General features: G+C 46.6%; 1 protein-coding gene across 1 annotated transcript; it reads right to left on the bottom strand.

The window, feature by feature from the left end:
* Window positions 1–13,848: 13,848 nt before the first annotated feature.
* On the bottom strand, window positions 13,849–14,850 carry LOC111072246 (S-phase kinase-associated protein 1-like). Its single transcript, XM_041592909.1, has 2 exons — window positions 14,746–14,850; window positions 13,849–14,524 (listed from the first exon to the last, which is right to left on the bottom strand). Exon 2 carries the CDS (start codon window positions 14,504–14,506, stop codon window positions 14,024–14,026), a length of 483 nt encoding a protein of 160 aa, XP_041448843.1. The 5' UTR covers window positions 14,507–14,524; window positions 14,746–14,850; the 3' UTR covers window positions 13,849–14,023.
* Between the last annotated feature and the right edge of the window lie 8,144 nt (window positions 14,851–22,994).

The raw sequence follows: 22,994 nt of genomic DNA, 5'->3' as shown, positions 1-22,994 counted from the left end.
TGTGCACATAAGCCGCCCCAGTCGATGATATCGATATGAAGGGGGTTTCTAAATTTAGTGCCATGATGAGGAGTAGGGCTCTCATGGCTTATACTAGCCCTAGTGTGGGACCCCTCATGTGTGTGTGTGTGGTGTGTGGAGCAGGTTGCTCCTAGGTTCCAAAAAGAAAGACGGTTTACTCACGGCTTATCGGAAAGTTGACTTGAGTATTGAGGAGCCCAAAGGGGTGCTACCTGCCTACCTACCTACCTACCTATATACCAATGTACTCCTCGTAATATATATAGTATATATTTTTTTTTTCTTACTTTGAATCACGATAAGATAGCAACGCATACTTTCCGTATGCCCAAAAGCAAAGTCAAACGGGATCGTAAATGAAGAAATTCGGCGCTTGTTTACCTGGAATTCTCGTATTCGATGGCCATGTGGCCTCAAAGTTGGGTTATATAACTATGTGTAGTATATACTATAGTATATGGTTAGTCTTAGTTATGGCGGAAATGACCAGGCCATCGATTGATAAGACAAGAAATGTGGGTTAATGCTTTGAGGGTTTTAGCAGAGAAATAAAGAGAGAAGGGTCTAGTCAGAGCTCTCTTATCTGAGGGGAAAAGATTACAATCCTGAAATAGGCATCGTAAATGTGTCTGGAAATGTACAATATTTGATTATCCCATGAAATCGAATTTCCAATTTTCAAATGTGACTGCAACTGCGTCTGCTACCTTCTTGGATCGGCATGTATCGAAGGTGTCCCGTCCCGTCCCATCCACTATATCTTATCTCCGGCGACATATGTATGCCGCGACGGTAGTAGAACCAATGTACAGTGTACAGTGTACACCGTTGTCGATCGACAAATACACGACCAAAGATGTGTGTGACAGTGAGACAGTGGGAATGAGTGAGGTTTGGGGGGTTTTCTTATCGGATGCATCGACCTTTTTACACAATTTCTACTCTCGCTCTCTTTCTGTGTCTTTTCGGTTGCTCTATTTGTTCAGGAATACTCTCGGTATCAAGATGTAAACTGCTGCAAGCTGCTGCTTTGCGGGTATCGGACCTCGCTTATCAGTCCGCCGCGTATACCCCTGGGCAGATAGCTACGACAGCTACCAGGAATCAAACTGCAAACTGCGGACTGCTGCTAGTAGCTAGTAGTGGCATTAACTTAACCCCTTGTCTGCCAGCACACCAACATTCGATGAACCGCAACCTGTTTTCCATATATGTACATACATATGTACTATCTGGCGCGGCTCTCGCTCTTTTGCTCTGTGGGGTGCACCATTAGAAGTCTGTTTATCCATCACACACATTCGTCAGTGGTTCGTCATATCGGGATTGACACGCAGTCGACGTTTTCCCACTACACTACACTACACCACACCGAGCTACAGTATCGATAAGAGTGTCCAATCCAAATCCAGTTATCTACCTCGCACTCACACACACACACACACACACACACACTGTCGCACCCAAAAGGTAAAGCAAATAAAACAACGCTCACCAGATAAGGAGTATCGTATAAAAAGCAATATCTATGAAAATATGTCATTATTTCGTTATTGAACTCCAAAGTGTGCAGTGCAGTGCAGTGCGTTCGTCGTTCAGTGTGCGGTTCAGTGTGTTGTATTGTGTCTCCTTATAATTTCTATGTGCAGTGCTTCATTCCACATATATATATATATATATTTCTAACTCTGCGTATGATAATGCTGCAATCGCAAGGATTTAGTTTCCACATTCGGTGTGTCTTTGGCAAGTAGAATAGCAGGCTTATCACATGTTCCATTCAATCCGCTGTGAGATTCTTCTATTCTACTTTCGACAAACACCCGTTGACATCTTACAAATATATATAACAGCCATATGCCATAGAGAATAGCAAAGATCAAGGTAATTATCATTTCCAAGAGAGCAAACAGACAGACAGAGAGAGAGAGGGAAAGAGAGTTTTGTAAGTCAACCACATATCGTAAGTTTTTTTTTATCTTTCCGCGAGGTATGCGGCTATCAGTTTCATCACCACAACAACAACAACAAGCCCTCCCCCAACCGAGTGAATCATCAATCGCAGGCACAGAGGTGGGGCTTGGATCCATGGCCTGATACTGGAACTGCTGGTGACTCCCTCTGCTGATCTAATGCTGCTCCCTCACATAACCTCTTTTTAGGGCGACTGCCATGTGACATTGGAGTCGCTTATCGGTGATTTGGTTCCATATATTCACAGAAACCTGTTGCTGAAATCAATTTCGCCGAACCAGCTCTTTGATAGATAAGAAGTCGCATTTCTTCACGTACTCAGCTTTATATATTGCAGGCTATCGATAAGGTGGAGCAGGGTCTTAGCGTGTCTCCTCTATGAATAAGTACATTGATTATGTAAGAACTGAAATACTGAAACTTCATATCTTACCTGAACATTGTGGAAATATTTTAAATTTTAAATTAGGATATCTTCATTCTTTATATAGTAAATCCTAATCCCCTTCTCAGTGTCCACTTGCACTTACGAGTACCCAATATTCCATATGATATCTTCATTCTTTATCTCGTACATTAATCTCATCCAATTCCATTTTCGTTTACCAATTGCCGTAAACCAAATTGAAGCTAACGACAGTTTAGTCCTCTCCATCGTCCTACACCATTCCATTCCATTCCATCCTGTTCTGCACTGTCCTGTCCTGCTGGCTCGCTTTGGTGGGTAAAAAATAAGCGCCTATATCCATGTCATTTGTCTGTCTGCTCCACTCATCGCTGCTCTGCTCTGCTGCTCTGGTCTCCCCTTTGACCCTGCTGCCAGTCAACATAATGAAAATGCAATTAATTTTTTCCAGCAATTTCTTTTGCGCCCTGGCCCCAGGACCAAGTCAAAGCTGACGCCTCGTCTGAACTCTGGCCTCTCGCTCGCTCTCGCTCTCGTTCTCTTTTCCTCTTCTGCCAGGCAGCCAGCTCCCAGGGCAGAGATCCCACCCATCCCGATCCGACTCGATGCTGTTGCAATATTATGACTCCTGCTGTTTGTTCTGACAGCCGGCTGGGGAGGACGAGCGCTGATGAAGGGATGGTGGGTGGAAGGAGGGGCGGGAAAAAGCGGCAAAAGAAATGTTTATTGTGAAGCATTTTCTATGGCAATTGCAACGAGCCAGCCTGCCTGCCGCCTGCCTGCCTGGCCCGACCGGCAGCTCGCTCCAACCATTCGCATTAAATGAGGAAACCAATTATTCGCGCTTATAAAGATTTACCGCCATACACTCTCGCGCACACAGAGTTAGACAGTTGGAGATATAGCAGATGCGAGGGCCCCTGCCCCCGCCCCTGCCAACGATATAGTAGATGGCGAGTGCACCAACTGGGAGCTGTGAGCTGCGAGCTGGGGGATCTGGGGATGGGCCTTCACTCCAGCCTTTGGTCGTGGCCTTTGTTTCGCTTCGTTTTTAATGGGAGCACTGCTCTTTGGCCGCAGGCTCGCTGATTAAAGCCAGCATCAGCGAATGCATCGGGGGCCAGAGTCCTGTCCTGCGAGGGAAAAGGATGTCGAATGGAACTGCAACCGCAATCCGAGCAAAGTTTCTGAACAAGATTTGTCTCGATACAGGAGTTGATTATACGATATAGGGATAGAAACGCAGCCGAACAGCAGTAATTACTTAAAAAATATACGAAGGGAGGGAGCGGAGCGACAGCTGTTTAGGGTTCTGGGCAGACTGCCGCAATCAATTCCGTCTCCAACTCCTTGTCTGGGGTGGTGGTGGTGGTCCCATCCACTTATCCCTAATGCTGCCACAATTTCCTGTTGTCCGAAAAACATTTTCGCAACAATTTCGCACATTTCTGATGGAGATTTCCGGGCGAGGCCAATTTGTTGGGCGAGACAAAGGCCTACTCGAAGACAGCAGCGCCCGGCTGCTGTCCTGTCTGGGAGCTGTCCTGTCCTGTCCTGTCCTGCCCTGCCGCTGGCATAACTTGTCATTTGTCTTGGCCACCCACTCGAGTAGGGAAAATCAGAGCGAGATTTCGCTGAAATTACCTTTCATTTTGTCATCAAAAACCACTTGAATAGGGCGCCACAAAGACGGAAGCAGGAGTCGCCTGTCCTTCTGTTCTGTTCTGTTCTGTCCTGTCGTTAGGGCCAGGGCCAGAACAGCCGCAGCAATTACAGACGGTACGAGTAATGTCCAGAGCCGCAGGGAGTGTCTTCGGTTTTGGCTTAAAGCCTTTTAGTCTTGGCTTCCGGCTTGCCTTGGCTTTGGCTCTGGCTCTCCATTTGGCTTTTGCTTTTACAGCTTTTGCCCGCTTTTGTGTGTTGCATTTCTTGAAACCGAAAGCGCATTGGGCAAGGGACCAGGCACCAGGCCCCAGGCAGCACCCAAAAAGGAGTGAAGCAGAACTGAAACAGAAGCGTTAAATTAAAACGTAAATACCACTTAGCCGGGCTATAAAGAAAGTGGCAGGACCCAGACCCAGACCCGGGTCCCGGCACTGTAATCAGTGGGTAATTAAGCGAAAGAGCGAAAAGTGAGCAGGACACCTTGAAATTGCTTAATTTGTGCAACCTGATTTAATGACTGAGCTCCTTTCGAGCGGTTACTTTGGATGGGCATGGGCTACTGGCTCTACAGGCACTCCAACTCCTCCATGCATCCCAGAAATATACAGAAAAAAAAAACCATATAAAAAGAAGAGCAAACTTCATTTCATGGCACGCTTATCACGAGCCAAACTATAAATAAGGTTCTAAACATTCGTTTTGACAGTTTCATCGGCACCCAAAGTGCCACAGCCACAGCCACACCGAACAAAAAAAGTACAGTCACCGCTTCGGGCATCGCATCCAACTTTTTTGCAAGTTCCTGCCGGGAGTGTGGAGCATGCAGCGTGGATCGGAACGATGCGACGATATTGCAACTGCTGCACAATGTGCAAAAAATTCTAAACTGCAATAAATTCATCAAATGTGCAATGGAACATGCTGTAATGTCACGCCCACTGCCCCCATCCATCCATCCAATCTGCGTTGCTGCGGGGCCTCCTGCCTGCTGCCTGCTGCCTGCTGGTTCCGCTGCATACTCCATTAAATGTTCCCCCCTTTTGGCCAGGAATTGGGTGATATTTTGTAGGCAAATGTGCAATAAATTGTAAATGTTTGTGGGGCCTGGATGGGTGGTGGCGTGTCCCTTGTGGTACTGTTGGTGTTGGTGATGGTGGGTTGCGGCAGCTGTGTTCCTCTTGCCTCCTCCACTGCTTCACGTTGTAAATTTGTGACGCGCCGAAACGAGTCGAGTTCCTCGTAAAACTTGTCCGCTGCACGCCTGTCAACTTTTATAAGTGTTTTTGCAGATTGTTTTTCGTTTCGATGACTTTTTCGGGGACATTTTGTTGGGTTTAGAGCAGGAGTAGAGTAGGAGCAGCAGCAGTAGCAGAAGCAGCCCATAGCTACGATAACGGTAGCATGCAGCGAATGCAATTTAGTGGGTGGTGGGGGGCAAGATAGCGTAACATTGGCTATGGGTACCCCTGGCAGAGCTAAGCAGAGCCCTGAATGGGTCAATCAATTGATGGCTGCGACGAAGAATATAAATTACTTTCATTTGTAAACCATTTAAATAAATATTTACTTAACATTAATAGTTTTATTCTCATTTTATTTGTATTTTATTTATTTATTTTTACTCCATGCCTTGGTCATCCAATGATTTTCCATCCATTGATCTGCCAGCTCTCGATTCTTTGCCACACTCTGGCCACACTTGAACAATTACAACCTCATTAAAAGCCTCCGCCCGCTGTGGAATGGCGGAAAACAAACAAAAATTACAAACGAAAGGCGGCGCTCCCCTCTTGAATGTCCGGCGCTCATTCAATTATGCAATTATTATTTGGCTTTTATTTAATGCAATTAAAAAATTAAGGAGAGTGCAGGGCTGGAAAACGCTGCATGTGCAGTGCGTTCCCCCTTCAGCATTCCAGCACTGCAGAACGAGATGAGATTGCGATGGGATGGGGATGGGGATGGGATTGGGGGACCAATGCAATCAGTCGAGGGCTGCAAACGTTTGAGGTCAATGGAGGAGCATGGAGGCGCCACAATGTTGCCTAACGCAGCAGAAATGCCCAAACACACACAAACACAGCCGGATGCCCATGCCCAAACCCATTCCCACATACGTAATTTAGCTATTAAATCGTATTTTTATTTAGGGGAACGGGTAGAAGGGAGAGTGAGTGCAGGGCAGAGAATCTGAGAGATTTGGATATGGGGTCACCGCAATTGGAAGGCCAGCCCAGCAGCCCTGCAGCACTGGGCCTGGACTGGACCGACTGAACCGGACTGGTCAGTGGCATGGGCTTTTCACACGTGCCGAGGAAACGAGTTTTCGGGGCGAAACATTTCTGCCAACGCAACGGAAACGGAAAATGTTCTATTGGTTAGCCCCAATCCCCATACCCTTCCCTTCACTTCCCCATAGAGTAGGCAATGCAAATGTCAGACCTATGCTTCCCTGGGATGGCTATGGGTCCGTCAATGGTCCCCGTCCAGCCCCAGTCCATCCGTGTGGGCAGCAACAACAGCTTGACACAGTGGAGCGTAAAATTAATCGTGGCAGCAGCAGCACCACCACTGCATGGGGGGGGGAAGGGGAGATGGCGATGGCAGCAGGGCAGAAGCTTTTCGGCTACTCGTTTTTTACGATCCGCCGCAGCCTCCTCACTGCCTCACTGCCTGGTTCGGCTTCTGTCCGGACTTATTGGTTGTGCTGCAATTTTTGCACTTTTATCTGCGGCGTGTGGCTGCGGGGCCGCTCTTTTGCGGATTCGTTTTTTCGGTGCACGGTCCTGCCTCTGGTCCTGGTCCTTGGGGTGGCATCAAAATTTAAATTATTAACTTGGGAACGCATAAATCTTCCAAAAGGCACAAACGGAAATGCCTCCTTGGGGGCAGGGCCCATAAAACGTGTTGGCAATTAACGGCTTATTAATGAAGCAGCAAAGGTAATTACGAGCGAGCGGAAGGGACTTGCCCTGGAATCTCAACATTTCTGATTGCATTTCATTATTTCCATTTACTTAAAGACTTTGTTGAATTGTCTGTGGCTGCCCAAACTATACCCAATCTGAGATCTCCAATCTGGAGTTGAATATGTCGGCAGACCGAAAAAACCACAGCAAAATGTGAGATGTTAATTGTCCAGCTCCAGCTGCAGCTCCAGCTCCAGCTCCAGCTTCAGCCTTGGTTATTCCATCAATCCATATTCATTCCCTTTAGTCCAATCATCATTTTACCTGTGGGCCAGCCAGCAATCCAATTAGTTCACCTGAACATTTTCCAGTCGGTAATTACCAATATGATGATGATGGGGCCGGCCCCAATAGACTCCCGCCCCCACTGCAGCAGTGGCGCATTTTAATCTGTGAAGAAAGTGGGTGGGGCAACCACAGAGCCTGACAGCAGGACCAAAAGCAGACACTGGACAATTAATATTCAAATTTATTAGCCACCTCTGAACCGAGTGTGTGCATTATCAGCAGGCACTTCACACAGAACGGACTGATACGCAGGCGGAAGGAGTAAGCAGCAATGGGAGTAGACCACCGACGACTGGTGCTCTTTTCTCTATCTGGTCAAGCACGCACACAACTGGGGTAGAGCGAGAAGCAGGACCCGGACTCGGACTCGGACCCGGACCCGGAGTTGCACCATGAACAGAAGCAGTGCAAATCGCTGAAAGTATAGGCGACAATTGCACGATGGGGACCTCTGGGAGATATTTCAACGGCTGAAATGTGCTGTGGACTGCTGGACTGCTGGACTGCTGGACTGCTGGTGGTGTGTGTGTGTGGTGTGGGCTGGTCTCGTGTCACACTGCGCTTAATTATTTGCATATGATTAGACTTAATGGTCGAGTGGACTCGTGCCTGCCTCTCCACATCTCCAGCCCCTAGCCCAGCCTAATCACACGAGTCAGCTGCGTTGTGTAATTGTTAATGATGATTAGATTCAATTTGGGGCATCATTAGTTAGCTGACGAGGCGGCCACAGTGGCTGCCGTCAGTCAGCAGGCACCCACCCCCCCCGCCCCCTGAGCATTGGCCCTCCCATTGTCTGCTGCTCTTTAAATTTATGCCAACGCCGCAACTGATGAGAAGGAGAAGGAGGAGCATGCTGGCGCAGGGAGCAAGGGTCAAGGAGCAGGCAGGAAAGGGAACGTCCGAGACCCAAGTGACTTACGTGGACGTTGCAACGTGACCTGAGGCCGTTGTCGAGTTTGAGGTTAATTTCGCAAAATTGTCGAGTCAACGGGTTAAAACCTCCATTCACCACCCCCATTTCGCTCCTGTCATGGGTTCTCTCTCTGTGTTCCTGTTCCTGTTCCTACTGCTGCTCCTTCTCCTGATCCCTCGGTTGAATAGTTCAAAGTGGTATGCAAATGTGAGGCATTGTGTGGTTTTACTTTTGCCGGAAGGCGTCCCGTCCGCAGTTCTCAGTCCAGTAGTGTCCGCAGTGCCCAGCCCCTCGCTGGTCATCTTGTGGACTGGACGTCCATTGTGCGATTTTAATCACTCTGAAAGCATCGACGCAAAAGTCAACTAATCGCCGTTAGTGGCCTTCCTCCGTGCTAATTGCTGTGAGCCGTAATTGGACTCGACTCCCAGGTTCTTGAAACGTGACGACCGCTCCATCTGCCGACGAGAGCAATCAAGTGGAACACAATATGTTCGATTGATTGATCAGCCAAATCACGAATTATTTGTCGGTCGATTAATTTTGCATATACTTTTGCAGAAGATTATTACATATTTATCACAGTTAAATATAGTCCCAGCTCTGGGCAGACCTTTCCATCCCTTTGAATTCTTTTTCGGCATAGACTTTTGGTTTCTGTGTTGGCTTTCTGTATTGCTTATTGGGGTTTTCATTAATGAAACTCACTTCTCTGATTTACTTGAGCCTCGCGGATATTATAAAGATTTCGGTAATATATTTTTAATTATGGTGGAAACTTTGGAGGGCCAAGCCCCCGGCCTGGTCTATGCGCTCAAATTGGCCATCTACAGTGCCCACTGCCGTTGGCAATTTGCCACAATTTTGGTTTCATTTTCAGTTTATTAACGCAAATTTATTGCAATTAGTGGGGGGAAAAATAACCAAAAAAAATACAAAAATAAATCGCCTGGCGAGGGCGAAAAGTTTTTAATTTAGAGCGAGGCTTATTATCCGTGCACCCCTCCTCCACGACCACCGAATAGGTGAGGAAATGATTAAAAAAGTTGCCAAGGAATTAAAGATTAGTAATGCAAAATTATGCGCAATTTTCATTTCATTTTTCTAACTTCCCCCCAAGCGCCGGAGAAGTGCAAACTTTGGTCTTACACATGGCCACCCAAATCCTTGATCTGCCCTGCTCTGCTCTGCATCATCATCTTCAGGAGAGAAGCAGCAGCCAGCGAACCATTCGGGCATGAAATTAACAACGCTCTCGAAAATATTGCTAAATGCAAAAATATTGCTAGCCGGCGAAGACGTTTTCAGATGCAGCTACCAGATACTTGCAGCAGGGTGCAGGGGTGCAGGGGTGCAGGGACAGAGCAGGAGACACAGGCAGACGACAGGGTCTTTCTTTGGGTATTTAAATAAACTCATCCTAAGTAAGCGCAGCAGTCAGTGCTCCTCAGATTTATGGTTATTGTGTGTCGAAAGTAAAGCTGCCATCGATGGATGGCTTTTCGTTAAAGGGTTAAAGTTGAGTCTGAAAATTCCAACAGAGAGTCGAGAGATTCGCAGGGCCATTTCGATACCAATTAAAATTGGAGTTAGCTCTCTCGCAGCCCTGCCCAAAGATGCAATCATATTCGTGTAATTGTAAAATCAAATCATATTCCCTGTATACCATAGAAAATATTTATGCCCCCCCGCCTTAGCTCTTGAGGCAATTGTGTGGCTGACTGGCAGAAAAATGAACTGCTTGTTAGGAAGCAGCCATCCAAGTCCAAGTCCTGCCTGGGGGTGCAGCTTGGATGATTTTATTTTTATTTTTATTTTCCCCGAGTAGTCCGAATAGTCCAAGTATTCTCCAAGTGCCCCCCTCCGTCCGCCCTTTCATGGCAAATGGAAAATTGTTGTATTTTGTATTGTTATTATTATTATTATTGTTGTTGTTGTTGTGTGGAGCTCAAGTTGCTGCACTTGAGGGTTCACTTCATGGCAACATATGCGAAAAAATTGACCACCGGACTGGACTGCCACTTACAGGAAGGTGTAGGTAGCGCAGAGGCTGCTGAGAGGCGGTGCAAGCAGGACCATAAGTAATAATCTGAGTGATTGGATTGGAGGATACGTATAAAATGTAATTGGTGTGAGGAAGTCACTTTTTCTAATGTGAAATTAAATGAGTTGCTTTTTGTGGTACTTTTAAAGTACTTTCCGGACTATGGCTGCAATTCCTTCCCTTTGAAATGAGTTCCATCTTGCAATGGTCGTACATTTAAAGTCTTTGGCAGGACTTTAAAGGACACACAGAGCCGAGATGCATTGCCGCCTGGGAACTTGAGCAGCTGTCAAAAAACTTGTCTCGCTCCAAATCGAATTAAGTTCAATTACATTTCTGTGGATTTTAGGCGAGGCGGCCCACAGCATAGCGAGCCGGGGAAAGAGTGCAGGCTGAACGGGCTAACGCTAACCCATCCATCCATCCACTGACGAACTGTCACACAGTTTTTTGGTGCTTCCCTTTGGAAGCTGCCGCTGGAAATGGAAATCGACAACAGAAACATGTTGCAGACAGCCAGCCCAGCCCAGCACACATGCATTGCCTAGGTGGTGCGGTGTCGGGCGGTGTGGCAGGCAGGAAGAGTGTGCGAAAAAGTGTGAAAACATTTTTGATTCATTAAAAATTTAAAAAGTTCAAAGTGTTTTGGCAGACGTCTCTTCGCTGTCTCTCTCTCTCTGTCTCATTGGCGGTGTGTCTATGGAAATGGAGCTGCCAACTGGTTTTTGTTTTCGAGTGCTGCTGATGCTGTTGCTGTGCTGAATGCTTATGCTGTGGCAGCTATCGATGCACGCTCTTAGCCGCACTCTGGAGCATGTATTTAAGGCTTTATTGAATCCTTGGAGCCGTTTGGCAGAGCCATTCGCCTCAGTTCACCGTAAAACTTGCAAATCACCAACGAACAAGGACTCAAGGCTCAAAGGAGGGGGATACTTGTCGCCCAACTGTGACCGGAGCGGACCGGAAATTGTTCTGCGACCATGAAATGTGCTCGGAAAGGATTTTCGAGTGCCTCGAAAATATTAAAACGTTGCCTTTTCATTCTGTTTCGGCTTTCGCAGAGGGCTCCGGCTCTCCACAAGTTCTATCTATGCAAAGGACGATGGCGAAGACAGCTTGCCACTAAGTGGGGTGGTGGAGTGGGCTGTGGGGTGGGAGGAATGACAAGGACAAGGAGATTGTCCTCTGGCTTTGATCTGGCTGCCTCAGATTTTCGGCTTGTCCTCAAACGAAATGCAGTCGAGCGTCAATAAGCGCACCTGCGTACATCAAGACGAATCCAGGCCAGGGCCCACTGTGGTACGGTGCGCCAGGAGACGCTGACAGGCCATCCAGATGGCATGGCACGCTGCTCTTTTGTGGTTTGCTGCTCCACTGTGCCTCGTCCTCGTGCTCGATGGGCGTGTAAGCAACGAGTGAGCGAATGAATGAATGAATGAATGAATGACTGAATGGATGTGGGTAGGGCGTTGTCACACTCACAGTTCGAAGCGTTCTGGAGCTGTCCTTTTTTTTTGCGCCCTGCCACTTTTCACTGGCAATGGTGGGGGGGAGAACGTCGCACAAGGGGCAGTGAAGCATGTGGCAAAACGATAAACACATTGCGGGCCCTGCATTGTAATCACTTTGACATTTATGCATATCAAGCAAAAAAAGCCACCCAAAGAGACTGTGTCATCCTCTCAACGTCTTCGTCATCGTTCGGGTGCGGGTACGGGTACGGTTACTGGTCCGGGTCGTATCCCATTCCCCCTGTCTACTGTCTACTCATCTCCATTCAAATGTGGCATTTTTAATGATGTCCAAATAAATATATTGGATGGGATCGGATCAGCCTGTGTATATTTTTATGCTGGTCTGATTTTCATTTCATTTTAAATGCAAATGCAAATGAAATAAATGCGAATCCACAAGTATCCATCCATCCATCCATTCGTTCGTTCGTTTTGGGAAAGGCATTACCTTATTTCTGTTTATCTCTCTGTTTGATGAATTTCTTTTTTGATACCCATTAATCGGTAGGGGATATAAGCCCCTTACTGTGTTTAGAGCTGTAAGAGGGGAATTCGGAAGGGGAAACTGTGACGTTATTTATAGATAGATCCTCTTTATCGGTTTACTCTACCTGGAAAATAAAGGTTCCTCCTCTTGTTTTATATATTGAATATTTTTTGGTTAAGTATTTCCCTGTATTACAAGGTATCTCTTAGTACGTATCTACAACTGATTGCATTTGTACTTGTTTCCATTTATTTTTCCAGCAAAGTTTGCAAAATGAATACTTCAAAGCGTGTTCACGAGGATTTATTAAATTTGAAGAAAGAAACGAAACGAAACGAAAAGATTTTGCTTTTGCTTTTGCATTTTGTTTAGTCAGTGAAAGTTTTTAATAGGCGTCAAATGATACAGAAATGGATCATCAACAGGAGCAGTCACGAGGACGAGCAGGAGGATGAGAAGAGCAATCCACTCCTGCAGAACTATCTGCTGTCAGGGTTCCCAGCAGCAATGCCTGCCCCGCCTGGCTGAGTGGGAAATGTCTAACATAATAAAGGGGCGCGGAAGACAATGTAATGAAATAATTTCCATTGTTAAAATGATAACAATATATCAGGCAGACACTGCCAACCCGCACGACAAGAATAGCAATGACATTAACGATGTTCCTCCCAGTAGCAACAGCATCAGAAGAAGCCGCAGCAGGAGCACGGGGAGCAACGTTTGTCGCGGCTGGCTTGACAGTTTCCCAAACAGAACCAAATTCTGCGGCCTTCGTTGGGGATGGGTGGAGCAAGGCGGGTGGAGGTTGAGTAGAAAGGCTTGTCTGCGAGTGTCTGGGGCACATGTTGCCGGCGAAAAAACCAATTTGTTATGCGCTGTAGTACAATTTAACGGCCCTTTGATTCCCCAAATTGCGTGGATGCATTTGAAACGTGGCAACACAATGGAGATGCAGCCCGAAAATCGCTAACCCCAAACTCCAATCCTTTCCCTGGCACTAATTGCCAGCGCACTCTCCATGCCGAACACGTGGGAGCTTCTTTTGGGGGTTTTTATTGCAAAACTTTGCTCATAAAGCACTAAGGGGGAAAGGCAGGCAGGCCAGGCAGCCGAGAGCTGTACCATTTGTAGTGCTGTCCAGGCCCATTTGGCCATGTTAATTCATTAATACTCGTCGTACAGCCTTGACCCAAGCGTCCGCTGTCTTAGGCCTCACACCACACCCCACCAACGGTAATTGCCATTTTAATGCCGCTTTACAGTTCGGGAAAAGTAGCGAAAGAAAAGTTAAAATCATGGCATTACGTACTCCGCTGCCTGGTATACGTATACTCGTACAGAAAACTAATTCCCTGGCGCATTGATTCCGCAATTAGGCTGGGCTGGCTGAATGGCTGTGTGGCCTCCTGCCGTGCCTCGATTTCTTTTGCCTTCCCTTTGTGCGGCCACTCGAGCGCCGAGTTTATTTTATATGCCACCATCGATAGTCCAGTCTGCAGCAGCGGCACAGTGTGCCGATAGCCTCACAAGTACATACACGACACGTGATCTTCTGAAGGAGATTTCTAAGCTGTTTCTTCGTGCTCATAGGCGCATAGTATTTTAATTTGTGTTTGACACAGTTAATGATTGGGTTCGTACAACGAATTAATTTAAATTATTCAATTCAATTAATGTGTAACCAGCCAGCAGCTGAGAGCGGTCTGATGGTCCACCGCTCGCTGCCTTGTTAACCCGTCTCACTTGTCCTCGGCCCACTCGTTCTCCTTGCGCACCTGCTCCTCCTCGGCGGCAGTGAAGTTCTTCTTAATGTTGAATGTCTGACGTATCTCCTCTGGAGTCTTGCCCTTGATCATGTTGGCCACGGTCTTGCAAGTCAGATTGAGCAAACCCTTGATATCCAGATAATTGGCGGCCAGTATTAGCTCGAAGAGTGTGCCCTGGTCGACCTTAAGGAAATCATAGTCCCACGAGATGATGTTGTCGGTTCCCTTCTCGTTGTCGTCGTCTTCAGTGGGCCCGGAATCGTCCTGATGGTAGTCGGCCCAGATCAGTACCTTACGCAAAACCGTGGAATTCACCTTCGGCAGAGGCACAATAGCCTCATCTTTCTCCAATTTGCATTCCTCAAGCATAAACTTAATTGTTCCCGAGCACTTGGCGATCTTCATGTCGACATCGAAGATGTCCCCATCCATGGACTGCAGTTTTATATTCGGCATATTCGCAATGGATTTTTTTCTGAAAATGCATGTGACGTACAGAAATGTAGAAACAGTTCTAGAAAATTCCACACAAAAGCAGATGCTTTTAAGCACAAATACACACACACACACACATACACACATGCACACATGCGAATGCGTCTGTGCGGCACATCTTTTTATTTGCTCTAAAGAAGCTTCTGGATGTGCAGATTTCGGGTTTTCTTCCCTTGTAATTGATGCCATGCAACACTCACCTTTACTTGTTGTTTAAATTGAATGCTGAAAATGAATTTTCCAAGCACAAACTTCAATTTTAATAGCGAAACTTGACGAATTGGTAAAATTTTATGTGGCTCGACACTCTATCGATACAGAAATGAAAAACTATCAGACAAGCACCAATATTTGGCGAGGCTGGCTTCGATGTTTCTTACGATATATTTAATAGTATTGTCTCATCCCTATATGTGTAACGCTGGGGGAAAAATTATTTCTTTGCTAACTCTGCTGTGAAGAAAGATTGCAAAATTAGTACGTGGACCGGCTTTCAGTAGAAGAACTGAGGCACCACATGAGACGAAATTATGTTTTCCAACACTACCGGCAACCAGGCCAGCAAAATTCGATCATTTCTGAGGGATATATATTGATCTCGCTCTCACTGCATGCTGTTCCCATAAGGCTGTCTCTCCTTTTGAAGTTAATAAGTTGGCAAAGTCTAATGTCATCCGGCCATAGAATATTATTTCCAACATACAAATAAAATGGGCGAATTTATTATATTCGTGTCATATAAAGCAAGTAATTCGAGTTTTCTCGAATGAAAAACAAAAAAAAGGAATGTAATTCTGAGAAATGAGAAGCTTCTAGTGGAAATAGGATATTCAACGAATTTCGCCCACTTTTGTGCCACTGTTGGATGGCCTTTGATTTTCTGCTGATTTTAGCGCTTTTGTAATTGGAAAATCGCTTCGTATATAGAATGAAATCAATCAAGTGTGGCAGGGTGCACACACTATCCACCCCTGCCAACTCCCACCCTTTTGTCTAGCTGATGAAAAAAGGAAACTTTACTTTTTTTCCATTTCACTTCTTTATCTCTGGCCCCCAGTTGATTTCTTTCGCTGAGCAGAGCCTTTCGATTTGGCCCTTCTCCTCCTCTGTGCTTTTTTTTGGTGTTGTTGGTTGGTTGGTTGTGGCCTCGTTGGCGTTAAATTAATTTGGTTGCTTTGTTCTTCATTCCGAGCAATCCTCTCACAACCATACACACCCATATAGGAGAGGCCTTTGTATGGATCCGAATGTGCTGTGTTATAAATATTAATGAACTCTGCCTCCTTGAGGCATCATTGTAATTTATTTTACATAGTTTTCGAACTCTTTTCAGAGAGTGAGAGAGGAAGAATTATAGGCAGCGTATTCTGTTGCTGCGTTAATTGCCAGAAAAAGTTGTAATTACCATTGAAAAGTAGTCGGTGCCAAATGTAGTTTCCAGATTTGTGACAATTGCTTGGGCAGAGACCAAGACTTTGCCATTTTTAATGATTGTGCGGCCCACAAAACATTCCTCGAAGAACAACCCATAAAACTCACTGCCAAAGTTAAACAACTAAGGCATGGGGCATGAGGCATAAGGCATAAGGCATGCTGTGTGTCAGTGAGTTTCCCTCAAAATGTATGCAAAGGAGTTGAAAATTGTCTGCAAATTGAAAGCGAAATGTGAGCGCATTTTAATAAAACATATGCGGCGGTGCACACTCACACGACTCCTTCAAAGGACACTCGTACTCCACATTGCTTGCCAATAACTCTTGCACTATCTTGAACGGACAGACAGACAGATAGACAGAGGGACAGACCCGGGACAGACCAACCTCATCGCTTGCTTGGTGTGGAGAAGAAGTGCAGACAAAGCCGCAGTCACAGTTCGCTATTGCGGCTGAGTTATGGGCGGACCGGGTTAGAGGGCGCTGCAGGGCCACGCCCACCCAACAATTTTGTGAAAATGTGCAAGCGACACAAAACATTTCGGAATATGTAGCATGCTTTTAGGCGGACAGGCCCGGACTGGCACGAGAGCCCCTCGAGCAAAGAAAAACAACATTTTGCGGCCAACATTAAGCTGAACAAAAGGAGGGGAAGGCGGCGGAGGCAGATTGAGGATGGGGCAACAATGAACCGAAATGAAATGAACTAAAATAAAATGGCATAGAATAGGAATAGCTTGGCTAAAATGCGACAAGAAAATTGTATTACAACAATGGAAAGCGATTGTGGTGAAAAGTACAATAAAATGTCGCTAAATTAGACATGAAGACAACCGCAGCCCAAAAGGGCGGTCGGGATGTGGCACTGAGTGTGGGTGTGTGTCTCCTCAAGGAGAGCTGCATCCTCGTGCATTTGTAGGATGAGTGGCATATAGCTGTGGCGTGATAAGTGGAGTGCTGGCCAACTAATTGCGCTGTATGGTGGAGTGGATGTGGATGGATGGTACTGTTGAGAGATTTGAGTGGAGAATACTCAACTGAGGTTAATTATCTGTGGGATATTCTCATGTATACGAATTGATTATTAAATTTTACCATCGACGAGCAACAGATGAGCTCCAGGAAATACCCCTGGCTCGTACCATTGCTCCCCGACGGAAATTAAAGACAAAGTCACGTGCGCGCTTTTCAAAAACAATTTAATAAGACAATTTCGACAAAAATAATATGCCATAAGGCGAATGGATAGTCTGGGGGGAATGGGGCATAATAGGCTGTCGGAAGGAAACCTTCTTTCGCTCGACAGCAGCTCGACAACCCTCTCTCAGCGCCAGTGTCCAGGGGGATTGAAAATTATGCGATTATCGTGACATTAAGGCGAGAGAATGAAACTCACGCAAGCCGCTTAAAATGCTATCAAAGCTATATTGGTCGAGAGCTTCCGTCTGGGTCGTCTTTATGCTGTTGCTGCTCTTCTGTGCCTCCCTGTACCCCCCTGAAAGCACTGACAGAGCACAATGAAGCAGCCAGGCAGGAGGGTCTACCAGCCAGACGATGAGACGACAGGACATGCTACAACCAACGACTCTGACTCCATCTACGACTCTCACTTCTACCACTTTGTGTGAAATAATTGCTAGGAATTTTCACGCTTATTTCCGCCTTTGCCTTCCGCTGTAGTCGTCCTGGGAGTGACTTCTTCCATCCACGACCAGACCAGCAGGAAGCAGGAAGAAGGAAAACGGAACACTGCCTGGGCACTAAAAATTTCACAGCAATTTTCAGCTCACCTGCGCGCAAAGCATTTGCACAGCTCGTACCGTTCGTCGTTGCGATTTTAACAATTTTATTAAATTGAATTTATATCATTTACACGCTTGTCGACTTCAAGTCTGCCGAGGACAAGGGGGATATACATTTACCCTCACATCGTACCACCATTTAATTTCGCGCTTTCGTTTTATGTGGCATTTCTGCAGGATATAGTAGTACTCGCGTATATATCCACAGGAAAAGAGAGACATTTTTTGCTAGGCTTTTGGCAATTCTTGCTTTCATGATTATTGATGCGGGTGAAATTTAATTGGTGGCCCTGTCCTCTCCGTCTATCTGTCTGTCTGTCTGTCTGTATGTCTGTCTGCCTGCTTGGAGGATGTCTCTGTCCCTGCTTCGTCCTCGTTGAGACCTTTGTGGCCTGCCGTCGTTCTGTTCCGTTCCGTCGTCTGCCTGCTTATTAGATAATATTTTTCCAGCCTAACGAGTTGGAGCCGCCGCTACTCTCAGGCCTATTAGACCACTTGAGGGGGCGTTGGGGGATGCGACCGCCGGTGTGCTTGAATTTGGCAATTGGTTGGGTAAGGAATTTTATCAGGAAATATCTTTTGTATCTTTTGTATCTTTTGACCACTTTTTGGCCTCTCCACCTCCACTAGCTCGCTTTCAAATCCAAATTGCAACATTTGAAGTATTTCCAACTGCCGGGAAAAACTTGAAAAGAATTGCCACGCATGTCTGCGCCAGAAATTTGTTTAAATAAAAGCCAAAAACTTTTCTTATTTCGCGTAAAGCTCTCTCACGAGAGAAAAAAATAAAATAAAATAAAAAGCAAACCGGGAAGAACAACAAACAAATAAGCGGCAAAGAAAACTTCGACGCCGATACAATTTCGTAAAATGTCGAAAACTGTGATTGCGTTGAAGCCTGAACTCCTTCCAGCCACGCCTCCTTTGCGCCTCCCTTGGTGGAAGCTACCAACTTTTGAGTCAAATGTAAATACTTTTCCTGGCAAATATTATCACAATTCCACGCGGCTGCTGGTGCTGGCGCTGTTGCTGCTGCTGCCAGAGATACTAAATAAACTGTTGGCTTGGGTCGTGGCAAGGGCGAGGGAAAAAAGAGCCGGAAATATTCTGCAATTGCAATCAGTGTGGTGAGGAAGCGGGTTGAGGAAGCACTGCGGGTCAGGTAGGTGGGGGATCTGATGGAAGCAGATGCCTCATAATCCGCTACTAAGAAACAATTTTCATTGTAAATCAGAAAGAAGAAAAAAACAGAGGAAAATGACCCCACAACTCGATGGTTTTATCTACGTAAAAGAAGCGGGAAATAGCTGCACTTTATAGAACCCATCGATGGAATGCAAATCTCTTCCCTAACCTATGCCCTTCGCATATTTCTATGGCCAATTAGGCAGGGCAATGCGTTGGACAAATTAGCCGAAATCCCTGAGCCTCCCCTCCCATTCAACCAGCCATCCAACTATGGGGGGGGGGGTTGGCGCATAAAAATTCATTGCCTCGAATATTGCGCATACGCCGCGTAGTGTGGCGTGGTGCTAGGCAAACTGCAAAGCGATAAACTTCAAGTGCCCCTGCAATGGACGACCACATGGCCATTTCGCAGGGCAATGACTAGAACATGGCATGGCATGACCCTCCACATCCACTTCCACATCCACATCCGCATCCGCATCGATTACCATTACCAGAAAGGGGTGTTGGGGTTTCGGGTTACAGGCGAGCACAGCCCTGTCAGGGCCCTGGCCATGCCATATTAATCTGGTTAATGATGAAACTGAATCAGCGTTTTAAACGAGCCACTGCACAATGAAGTGCTTGGTCCTGCTCCTGCTGCTGCTGCTGCTGCTGCTGCTGCGTCTCCAGACCCGTGTCCTGCTGTTGCTTGCCTGCTTGCTGCTGTGTCGCATAAATGGCCCGGCCTGCAAATAAATTAGCTGCGGCTTTCTCTCGGCTCTCGACCATTGGCCATAAAGTTGGCCATACTCGTAGCGCTTTTTTTCTGGCCACCGCTGTCGCATCCTCGACTCGGTTGTTGACTCGGCTTTAAGGAAATTTTATCTCGCTGAATGGTTCAGATTTTGGTTGCATATTTTATGGCCTCGTACTCACAGATCGCTTTATGAAGTGCTCAGTCGTTCCTTAATGGCGGAACCTTGTAAACCTTTAAAACAAATATGGCTTGAAGTCCCCCACTCTTGGGATTTTCTACCCCATTTCAACGCAGTTACCGAAAAATTGGTCAATTATTCAAACGAATTTCACGCATTTAATTGTGTAAATTTAGCCAGGCATGACAGACATCCACACACACACACACACACACACATGCACACGCACACTCACACCCTCCCACCATGTTCGGCCCTTCCGAGATTTCGACTCTGATGTGCCTCGCCTAACGTAACGTAACGTCATAATCACCCCGAAGCGCACGTAATTGGCCAATCAATTGTGTCATTGTTCGCATTTATAACACGGCCTCTACGCGGACTCCACAACGGCTCTACGGTCTGTCTGGCCGTGTGCTCCGTCCGCTGTGATTTATATGAAAGGCAGGGGGCGGGAGGGTCCACAGATGGACTTTATTCCAAGTGTTAGGCCTAACCAAAACAGAAATAGTTACAGTGGAAATACACTGGAAATGCCCCAAAAAAATAGACAAGAAAAACTGCAACAAATGAGATCCTGCAACAGAAGTTTTCATGCAGTTTTTGTTTCGAGTTTTTTTTTTGTTTGGTTTTGTTTTCGTTTTGCCTTTCTTTTCGCCCGCTTCCAAGCCTGTTCTTCTTCTGTTTTTAGCTGTAACTTTTTAACAAATGCACAAAACGAATGACAACTTCCGTTTCCGGTGGGGGGGGAGCCCGGCTGGGTGGTGTAGGTGCTGAGTAGCAGCGAGAGAAAGAGAGAGACAGGACTACGGCCGGCTGTCACAGCGAAAAATTACATGCCTTGCGCAAAAGTTTTGCCTCTTCATTATTCTAACATCAAGTCGACACGAGTTGCGGTTTTTTGCAATTTTTCTTCAACTTCCCACAACGTTGCCGCATTCTTCTGCTTCTCCGGAATTTCTGCACCGTCAGACAAAGTGTGAAACGAGGCACAAAACTTCTTGGGAGCCCACCCGGACCCGTACCCGGTCCCGGACCCACGCGCGTCAGGGCGCACATGCTGCCAGCGACTCAGACACTCCACGGAACTGGGAACAGGGTGCAGAAATTATACGCTGCATTTTAATCACAATTCAAATCAACGGAGGAATCATCGTCATTATTCCGAACAGCAGGCGCTTCTTGAAGAGAGAGGAGTGTCACCCGTCTCTCCGGCAATCCATTGAAGGAATGTGGACGAACTTTTTCGGAGTGCTCCACGTGTCTGCCGCTGCGGCTCCTGCTGCTGGTTCCTCATTAACTCTGTGAGCGTCTCCAGTTGGCTGGGGAGCGGTTAAAGTTGTTCCCATTCCTTACGAACAAGGCTAATGTACAACATGGAATTAACTCGATTTTTATGTAAAAAAGAGCAGGCTCCGCTGCGCCATTCAGTGGCAGAGCAATCCACGCGGAGCAGGCCTTCTTCCGCCATTCACTAACAGAACAATGCCACAACAATCCCTGGCCCTCTTCCGATTCATTTACAATTTATTTCCACATTTATTGCCAACATTTCGGGCGTAAACATTTACAAATGAAATTGAGCATGCGATTGTGTTGCGTAAATATTTTTAATAGCTGTACAATTGCAGCAGTTAAGGATCGCACTGGACGAGTGGGAGTGGCTCTGCAGCAGTCCAGAGCTATCAGCGATGCAGAAGGGACCCCATCATAATTCATAGAGAGCACGCGCACACCTTTGCCTCGATTCTAGATTGCGGAAAAGTTTTCAGGACATTTTCCATGTGATTTATTAATGTTTAAGCCAATGCAATTTGCCAATCTTTGACAGATTGCGATAAGAGCAGGGCACCATGCAGAAGAGAGAATGCCCCGAAAGACCCTCAAGAGCAAATGGAAACTGTCAAAATGAGGCAAAATCAATGACAGTTGCAATTTGGAAAAGTTTTTGCACCCCAAAAGGCCCCACCCGAACCTTATCCGAATGGGGGACCAAGTTCTTGCTTCGGTTGGTGGTTCCTCTGCTTCGATCGTATCGTTTGGGGCAATTAGCATTTTGTGGCAATGTTGCAACAATAATTCAACGAGCCAGCAGGAGTCCCAGACCAGACCAGTCCAGACCAGAGAAAAAAAAAAATGCTGAAGACTGTGAGGGAAAAAAATTATTTGATTATCCTGCGGCCATGCGCTGTCACAATTTTGCAGGCTGCCCCGCCGAGCGTGTCGACCGAGTGTCTGTCTAGGAGTCGAGGAGTCGAGGAGGAGTCGCAGAGAGAGAAGTCCTGCTGCAGCAGCACCCTGAAAAGTGCCACATCAGCGAAAGTCTGTTAACTTCCGGTTTATGGTTGCAGCAGCTTATAGAGTCATTTCCGCCTGCTCCTCGTTCGAGTCAGAGTCCCGGTCCGGGTCCGGGTCCTTGTCCAGTTCCCATTCATTCGGCTCAGCTAGGCAGCCAGGCAGCCATCCAGGCAGCCATCCAGGCAGCTATGCAGCTGGCGGTGCCCGCAGACCATTCTATTAAATCATCATTTCATTCCTCCCCCCGTGTCCTCCTGCTGCTCTTGCTCCAGCACTGCGCTTGCGGTAATTTCTTTCTCATTTTTTTGTGTCCTTTGTTTTTTGGGTTCCAAGTGCTTCCTTTAGATTTATAATTAAGATTTGGTTAGCAGCAAATAGCGGCTCTTTTTGAATTTATGCGGCCTGCTGCTCTGCTGCTCTGCTGCCTGCTGCCCGTAAAAGCGGTAATTTATCATATTTTTAGCGTCAGTCTCTAACAAATTATATGGGCTGCTGCCCAGTAGCGTGGTGGGTTGGGGCCAAAAACTTCTCAACAGTCCAATTTAATTACGCTGAGAGGCCTGGACAGTATGGATGGACAGTACCTGGGAGTGCAGCAGCGGCCCACCGAAGGGGTTCCAATAACAACACAACGGCAAGATGGACGGCAGATCTCTGCCTCTGATAGTTCTGTGTGGGACAGATCTTGATGGGGAATATATGGTAAATGGAAAATTGATGATGTTATAATAGAGCAGCCTCCAGTTGGGCATGAATTGCCAGTCGAAACTCAATCCAATCGAATTCAATCAGCGAAAGGGAAACGTCAGCG

This window comes from Drosophila obscura, unplaced genomic scaffold (assembly GCF_018151105.1).
Source record: "Drosophila obscura isolate BZ-5 IFL unplaced genomic scaffold, ASM1815110v1 contig_1, whole genome shotgun sequence".
Taxonomy (NCBI): domain Eukaryota; kingdom Metazoa; phylum Arthropoda; class Insecta; order Diptera; family Drosophilidae; genus Drosophila; species Drosophila obscura.
Note: the sequence above shows the minus strand (reverse complement) of the source record. Positions and strands in the feature narration are given on the sequence as shown.